The sequence below is a fragment of the Salpingoeca rosetta genome (genome assembly GCF_000188695.1).
Source record: "Salpingoeca rosetta unplaced genomic scaffold supercont1.25, whole genome shotgun sequence".
NCBI lineage: Eukaryota > Choanoflagellata > Craspedida > Salpingoecidae > Salpingoeca > Salpingoeca rosetta.
The window spans coordinates 235622-244055 of NW_004754909.1; the positions used below are offsets into that span (position 1 = coordinate 235622).

The 8434-nt window shown below is 56.2% G+C and overlaps 1 protein-coding gene across 1 annotated transcript in view; it reads right to left on the reverse strand.

The window, feature by feature from the left end:
• Positions 1–8434, reverse strand: part of PTSG_12791 (uncharacterized protein) — a gene marked incomplete at its 5' end in the record, with an annotated part of 14346 nt that overhangs the window by 3039 nt on the left and 2873 nt on the right. The window contains 20 exons of the mRNA XM_004990098.1: positions 5–82; positions 487–1308; positions 1535–1627; positions 1815–1930; positions 2119–2338; positions 2606–2669; positions 2809–2888; positions 3064–3482; positions 3882–4073; positions 4272–4320; positions 4620–4750; positions 4929–5042; positions 5297–5393; positions 5609–6327; positions 6506–6600; positions 6828–6885; positions 7147–7258; positions 7584–7751; positions 7961–8059; positions 8235–8281. Coding sequence (XP_004990155.1) covers positions 5–82; positions 487–1308; positions 1535–1627; positions 1815–1930; positions 2119–2338; positions 2606–2669; positions 2809–2888; positions 3064–3482; positions 3882–4073; positions 4272–4320; positions 4620–4750; positions 4929–5042; positions 5297–5393; positions 5609–6327; positions 6506–6600; positions 6828–6885; positions 7147–7258; positions 7584–7751; positions 7961–8059; positions 8235–8281 — 3773 coding nt within the window. The remainder of the gene's footprint in view (positions 1–4; positions 83–486; positions 1309–1534; positions 1628–1814; positions 1931–2118; positions 2339–2605; positions 2670–2808; positions 2889–3063; positions 3483–3881; positions 4074–4271; positions 4321–4619; positions 4751–4928; positions 5043–5296; positions 5394–5608; positions 6328–6505; positions 6601–6827; positions 6886–7146; positions 7259–7583; positions 7752–7960; positions 8060–8234; positions 8282–8434) is intronic.

Consider the following 8434-nt stretch of genomic DNA (forward strand, 5'->3'; position numbering starts at 1 on the left):
GCACCTCCAACAATACAGTCATGATGTCGTCGTGCATGTGGTCTTTGAGGTCTTGCACGGACTCGCACTCCTTCTGCACAGCCTGAACAATGGAAAACCACGGGAGTGAGTGAGTGAGTGAGTGAGTGAGTGAGTGAGTGAGTGAGTGAGTGAGTGAGTGAGTGAGTGAGTGAGTGAGTGAGTGAGTGAGTGAGTGAGTGTGTGAGTGAGTGAGTGAGTGAGTGAGTGAGTGAGTGAGTGAGTGAGGGACTTGGGATGTGCGAGAAGCAGAGCAAACATCCGGTGGCACAGGAAGCGCAGCGGGAATAAATGCGCCAACACACACATACACACAAACACATACACACACATACACACAAACACATGCACACACACAAACAACACACACACACACACACGCAACACAATGCACACAACCACAACACAAACAACACACAGAAAAGCCACACGACACACAGAGGCAGACACGCTATTCCATATCTGTACCTTGATGAGATGAAGTGTGCATGAGAGTGTGGCTGGTGAACAAGATCGACAAAGTGTTCGGATGAGCGCCCGCGCCACATCGATTGGTAGCGGTTTGCATGTGTCCCTCCAAACAGCGGCATGGGCGGTGCAGGCATCCTCAGCCGCAGTACCGTCGTCGCCACCGGTGCTCGCGTCGCTATCGTTCGTCTTCACAGCAGCAACAGCAACATCATCGCCGCAAGCGCTGCTGCTATCACTGTGGTGGTGCTTGACCGGCAGCAAGTGCCCGACCAGCACAGCGCGAAACACGGGGATGACGCTGGACGCGAGCATGGCCGCCGTCGACAGATGCACGTGCTCGCACACGAGCGGAAGCAGCCGCTGCACCACGCGCCACATCACCCGCACCCACAGTGGCCGCGTATCGGGCGCAGTTCCCAACGGTGGCGCCACACCACCAGCAGCACGCGCTGGGCCGCCTCTTTCGGGGCCGCTGGTGCCACTGGTGCTTCTTCGCGCGCCGCCCGATTTGGAATTGCCTGCAGGCAACGTCAGCACGAGGAGCTTGAACAGCTGGACTTGCTCGGTCTGCCCGTCAAAGGGAGGCCGCAGCAGCATCCACGCCCGCTCCACCGCATCCTCCAACTCGCTCTCTGTGTCGGCGGGCTCGCTGTCCGCCACGACTGCTGCTGGTGCTGCATCGTTCGCGTTGTCGTCATCAGCGTCACCGCGGTCGCCGCCATCGCTGATGCTGCTGTAGACGATGCCAGCAACAACGGCCTGGACCGGCGCTGACGGCGTGGGCGGGCCGCGCGACGGCAGCAGCGCATGCGCAAGCAGCTGATGCGCAGGATGGCGTGTCAGGTGCGTACATTTGTGTGCATGTGTGAAAGCAGCGAAGCAAGCAGGTGAGGCTGGTAAGCAACGGGCCAAGTGGCAGGATGCAGGCAGACACAGGCACAAAGACACGTGCACACACTCCACTGTGAATGCATACATCCACACATAGATGCAACCCCCCCCCCCCAACACACACACAAACTGCCAAAACGCATGCGTTTCGCACCCTGCACACTGCTGCTGGCGGAAGAAAGCGGGTGGAGATGCACTCGTGCAGAAATGCGGCCAGGGAGATGGGTGTGTGTTCAGGAGAGGACGCCTGCAGTGTCACGAGCGAGATGCAAATTGGCGGCGATGCAACGAAATGAAGGAGAGAAATGCAGGAAAGAAGGAGCTCATCACGTGAGACGCCACCATACACCGCAGTTAAGACACACACTGACAGACAGACAAGCAGACAGACAGACAGTCGGTCAGTTCGTCAGACACACACAGCAGTTGCTCACGTTGAGTGTGCGGAGTTTCGCTTCAAGGACTTTGAAGAGGATGGAGCGTGCTGTTGTGCTTGCATGCAAACACCGACAAATGGCGCCGGCGAGATTTCTCGCATACGCGCACGCTTCTGGTCACAGGCACGTGCACAAATGGAAATGGTTGTATGTGAGGTGAATGCAAGCCCATGATTAACTGAGAATTGCGAGGGATATGGTATCGGCGTCACTACAGCCAAAGGCAGGCGCATTCCAGCGATGACAGCCCCAATCTCTCGCCATCACAGCCCCACCCATCACCAGCCACCGCCAAGCTGACCTGCACGCGGCGTTGGCGTCTTGTCTGCCGGTGAGCGGCCACACAGCGCAGAGAGCGTCTCGTCCATTAGCTTCGTCTCCAACGCTGTCTGTGATGACGACGATGACGATGATGATTCGAGGAGGGAGGAGAGGATTGACGGTGTTGGATCCGCGAGGAACGATGCGAACACCGACGTCGTCGTGCGATTGCTGCTTGACAAGCGCGGATTGGCCACATCCTACGAGTGAGCGAGCAAGCAAGTGAAATGGGTGAGTTAGTGAGTGAGTGAGTGAGTGAGTGAGTGAGTGTGTGAGTGAGTGAGTGAGTGAGTGAGTGAGTGTGTGTGTGAGCGTGTGTGAGCGTGTGTGTGTGAGTGTGTGTGTGTGAGTGAGTGCGTGTGTGGCGTTGAGGGTCAGGCAGCTTTTGTGTATTTGTGTGCCCGACAAAAAGGGCGTGATGATGAGCGTCAACGTTGTCTGTCATAGTACGGCTGAGGCAGCCATACCTGCAGTGCTGGCGGTATGAACGCAGCGTCCTCAGGAAGAATATCACCAACAACGCCATGCACCCTGTGCGAGTGTTTGTGTTGGTTGATGGATGTTGATGCAGGTATTGGGTGAGTTGGCGTCTCTGCACCGGCTACAACCGCACAGGAGAAATCAGCGCACGGTGGAAGCAACAGAATGAATGCATGTTGTGGGTTGTTACCATGAGAGGAATGGGGTAGCGGAAATGGCGACAGGCGACGGCGTGGATGTGCGAAGCAACGGCAGGAGCGCTTCATACACCTGTGCAGGCACAAGAGCCGTGAGGGATGGGCAACAAAGATGGAGGCTTGCTCGAAGCATTCCACTCGTGTACAAGCATCATACGCGATAAACACACCACACACAAACGCACACACGCACACGCACACACACGCACACGCACACACACGCACACGCACACACACACACACCGCACCTCGACCAAGGTCTCTGGCATGCACTTGAGGAGGGCTGCGTTTGGCAGGAGAGCGCTGGCAATGACGGCATCGAGAAGGGCAGTGGCGTTCCACTCCGTTTCGGCGATGATCCACAGCGCAAACCGCAGCGCAGCGTCCGGAAATCCGAGCTCATGCAGCACCTCGCACACGGCCTGCACCTGCACACCACTCAGCACACACGTCAGGGTGGTCGTCGGTGCACCATCGGATGTGCCGCCACCAGCGTCCCGCTGCTGCTCACGGGGTTGCAGTGACTGCGTGTGCACATTGTCGGTGGTGGTGTGGTGGCAAGCGCCGCAGCGCTTGACCTCAAGCAGCAGCCACTCCGCCAGTTCACGGCGACGGTGTGGTGGCAGCACAGATGATGATGAATGCGACGGCGGCGACGCAGCGTGTGCTGATGATGGCGAAGGGAGTCGTGGAGAGGGAAGGGGTGTGTTGAAATCATGGGGGTGGTTGCGTGGGGTGAGTTTGTGGACGGTTGTCTGTGTGTGTGTGTGTGTGTCTCACTCTCACTCTCACTCACTCACACACTAACACTCACTCTCACTCACACACTCACACACACACACACTTACACACTCACACACTCACACACTCACACACTTACACACTTACTCTCACTCACACACTCACTCACTCACTCACGCACTCTCACTCACTCACTCACACATACACACACACTCTCTCTCTCTGTGCGTTTGACAACATGTCAAGCTTGGACACAACAACACATCTACGCACAGGCACATGGCAACCGCACACGAATGTGAGAAGAAGAGCCCGTTGTGCGTACCAAGAGCGTCGCGTTCGTCGTGCTGGATGGTATGTGCGCCGCTGCTGTCAACGTGTTCATCACCGCCAGTTCCGCTGCCATCACTGATACCGTCGTCAAGATCATTGTCGCCACCATCGCCGTCTGCGCTGATGATGGCGTTTGATGGAAGATCAACCTCCGGCAGCCGCAGACCAGACAGACCAGAGGCCGCTGGTGGCGGGGTGAGGAGAGAAAAGCGCACATGTAAGGTGGCAGTCGGAAGGTGAGGAGGTGAGGAGGTGGCGAGTGTTTGAAGGCACCGACGGAACAGGGCACTCATCGCAGCAAGGAGGTGCGGATGGCATGTGCTTGGGCATGTGTGCATCGTGCATTGGAGCTGTTGATTGAAGGGCATTGGCGCTTACTTACACTGCAGGACGTCGATGATGGACTTGGCCAGCTGCAATGCAGGTCGAACCTGTTATCGGACAAGGTTGCAGAGGATGAGATGATGATGGCGGTGATGATGTTCATGAATTGGTGGTGGCACAGAGCGCAGGAGGGATGGACCAGCTTGTTTGGGGGGGGGGAGGGTGGTGAGGGGGGCATTTGTGATTTGAGGGCAGTCAAAAGTGACTGTTGGAAACGACATGCTCACATGGGCAATTGGCCAGCACGCACAGCCTGTTGCTTACACACATACACACACAGACACACACACACGACACATAACACACAGACACACAAACACAAACACACACACACACACACACACACCTCGCTTGTTCGCTGGATGGTGACACCGCTGCTGCCAAAGAGGCCGGTGGCGGCGCGGCGAGAAGCAGCAAACGAGCGCATGCGCGAACACACGCGCGAACATACGGGCGCCGCACACATGGTCACCCACGCTAGCGGTCGAAACATGGATACAGGAGAAACAAGAGTTGAGTGCATGCAATGTTGTCGTGGCGATGGAGGTGAGTGCACGACTGGGCACATGCGGGCGGCCTGTGTGGCACAGTACTTGATGGCGAGCATGTTGGGATACGTCAGGGTCAACAAGCGTGTGGGAGAGCACGGACGTACATGCAATGTCTCTGCTTGTGTGTCGCGGAAGATCAATGAGATCGTCCAGCGTGAGCGCTTCCACGCTGCACATGTGTGCAATCAACAGTTGGCCCGTCCCACCAGAGCAGACACCTGGGATGCGCATGCATCGATGTGTGTGTGTGCGTGTGTTTGTGTGTGTGTTTGTGTGTGTGTTTGTGTGTGTGTGTGTGTGCGTACGTGCGTGTGTGCGTGCGTGTGTGTGCGTGCGTGTTGTGAGAACAGATGTACTCTGGGCAGCAAGGAAAGTGTGGGTAGATACGGAGAGGTGCGCGCTGTACATTGTAGCACAGAAAACGATGGGCGAGCACAAGTGCCCCAATGGTTTGTGGGGTGTGGGATCGGACCATCGCGCTGTTTGCAGACGGCGGCGATGGCGATGAGCGCGCGCATACGGTCAATACCGTGAACAGAACACAGCTGTCGCATCTTCAGATGTGCAATCTGTTGCGCAAATGGTGGAGCGAGGAGGCAAAGTGAGCACGTGAAGGGGAAGAGGCTTCGATAACAGATGCACTCGTGGACACTTCACCACAGCTAGAACTGCACCCTTGAGCACCTGCAGACATACAGACAGACACGAGTACGCACCCGAGCACATAGAGACACACACAGACACCCAGACACCCACACAGACACAGACCCAGACATAGACACACCGTGGCTGCGATGAGGAAAGCACGGGCAACTGTGGGCGAGGAGGAGGGGGAGTCCTTGGAGACGTGGAATCGCGAGTGCAAGACCTCGTGCATGCAGGCAACGCCAGAACAGAGCGCCGTCATGTGCGGCTCTTCCCCATCTCGTTTGTGACGACCATTCCGGGCAGCAGGTGGCAACCGCAATCGTTCGCACTGCTCCATCCAACTGCCATGCCTCGCGGCTTGCTCGCTCCCATCACCACCGTCGCCATCGTCGCCACCATCGTCCATGGGATCCACGTCGTTGTCTGAGGGCTCTTCCGTTTTCACCTCTGCACCGTCATCGCCTCCATCACCGCGTGGCTGTTTGTCTGGCTGCATCGTTGCGTCATGGCACATTGCACGGTCCAGCGGGTGCGTGTAGAAGATTGCGTCAAGACACGCGTCCAAATCCTCACACGCGCTGTCCACATCGTCGCCGCCCCCAGCGCCGCACAGCAGCGACGGGGAGAGCGACGAGGATGACGCCGACGACGACGATGCAGACGGGCGAATGGCGATGGTGGGCGGCGCACCACGCGAGCCGTGCGACTTTGGGATGCCAGGCTTGATGCCGCCACCAGAGGGAGGCATGATGGAGGAGGAGGAGGAGGAGGATGTGGTGGTGCTGGGTGTCGAGCCGCCGCCGTTACCACTCTGCTGCCACGTCGTTAGCAGAGGCAAATTCGTCAGTCCAGCACCTGATGCAGAGAGAGAGAGAGGGGGGGGGCAAGGAGGTAGAGAGAGAGGCATGAGTGAGTGTATGGATGCGTTGACGAGGGCATCGGCAAGTGAGGTCAGACCACGGTGTGATGTATGCTACGATGGCAGTGGTGCTACACAATGCCCATGTGGTCGGGCTCGTATCTGTTTGCTCACCGTCGAGGAGGAGGCTGAAGCAGCGGGCGGGGAACTGGCGCGCAGTGAGGTGCGACGCAGACTTGAAATCCGTCAACTCCCGTACCAGCGCCATCCTGATTGGTGTACGTAAGCAAGTGTGAGTGTGAGTGTGAGTGTGTTTGTGTTTGTGTTTGTGTTTGTGTGTGAATGTGAGTGTGAGTGAGTGAGTGAGTGAGTGAGTGAGTGAGCGAGTGAGTGAGTGAGTGAGTGAGTGAGCGAGTGTGTGTGAGTATGTGGATGTGGCTGTGGGTGCTATTGCAGACAAGGGTCAGGTTGCATTACGCGTGCACAGCGCCATCACCTGTCGATGAATGCGGCAGAGCATGAGGAGAGGTCTTCTCCGTAAGTCGCAGCATCCTCTGTTGACACCGTGGAGTCGCACACATTCACGTACACGAAGGGCATGGATTATCAGAAAACAGGATAGGCGTATTGGGATGATGTGCACACATATACGTGCGCGCAAGAGAGTGCAACACGACGGCAACAACCGCAGGTCAGTCGCCCCAAACACAGCCAACAATGAGCGCTGTGTGTGTGTGTGTGTGTGTGTGTGTGTGTGTGTGTGTGTGTGTGTGTGTGTGTGTGTGTGTGTGTGTGTGTGTGTGTGTGTGTGTAACCTGCAGCGGTGTATGCGATTGGGGGCTGGTTCGGCCACATGGCGGCGACAGGGAGGTGCTCCGTCCAGATGTGATGCAGCAGCGCAGAGTACATGGCAGCAAGGTTCGTGCACTGAGGATTGGTGTTGGGGGGACAAGTGGGCAAGGTGAAAGTAGGTTGGGTGAGTAAGCGAACCTGTGTGTGGGCGTTCATACATACATACATACACACATACATACATACATACATACATACATACATACATACATACATACATACATACATACATACATACATACATACATACATACATACATACATACATACATACATACATACATACATACATACAAATATACATACATACATACAAATATACAACCATACATACAAACATACAACCATACATACACACATACATACATACATACATACATACATACACGCGTATGCGCACCTCTGGGCAGATGGACTTGAGGTCTGCGGCGTTGTCTGCGCTGAGAATGGCGACGGCGGCAGAGAGGTGCTGGGCGAGCAGCAGCAGCAGCGGGCGACAGGATGAAATGGTGCTCAGGTGCATGAGCATGTGCGGCATCACCATGGTCGCCTGCAGTATCGTGCCGAGCTGGATGTACGTGCATGCGTGTGCGTGTGCGTGTGTAGGCGTGCAGCGTGACCAAGCAGATGGACAAGAAAGTGGTGCCAGTGCACAAGGAGGAGGACAAGGAGCAAGGGCACACAACACAATACACCACAACACAACACAACACAACACAACACAACACAACACAACACAACACAACACAACACAACACAACACAACACAACACACACCAGGAGCTTTGTGTTTCCGGCCTCCCACTGGGCGGGGAGGGCTGAGCCTGCTGCGTTGTTGATGAGGAAGGAGAGCCAGTCCTCCGCCAAAATGCAGCCCTGAATGACACGCAGGCAGCGGTCAGCGCACACGGCACGTGACCCAGAGCATCACACACCAACCGCTTCCGAAAAGCACACACACATGCACACACATGCACAAGCACACACACACACACACGCAAGTACACACAAGCCACAAGCACACGAATACAAGCATGCACACAAAGTGCACCTCTGCACAGAGGGCGTGGCCAAGGAGAAGGAGGTGCTGGCTCTTGTCTGCAAAGCGAGAGACACGAACGACGCAAACGTCGTCAGCGTAGGTGAGATGCACACAGGCACCTTCAACACACACACACATACACACACACACACACACACACACACACACACACACACACACACACACACACACACACACACACACACAAC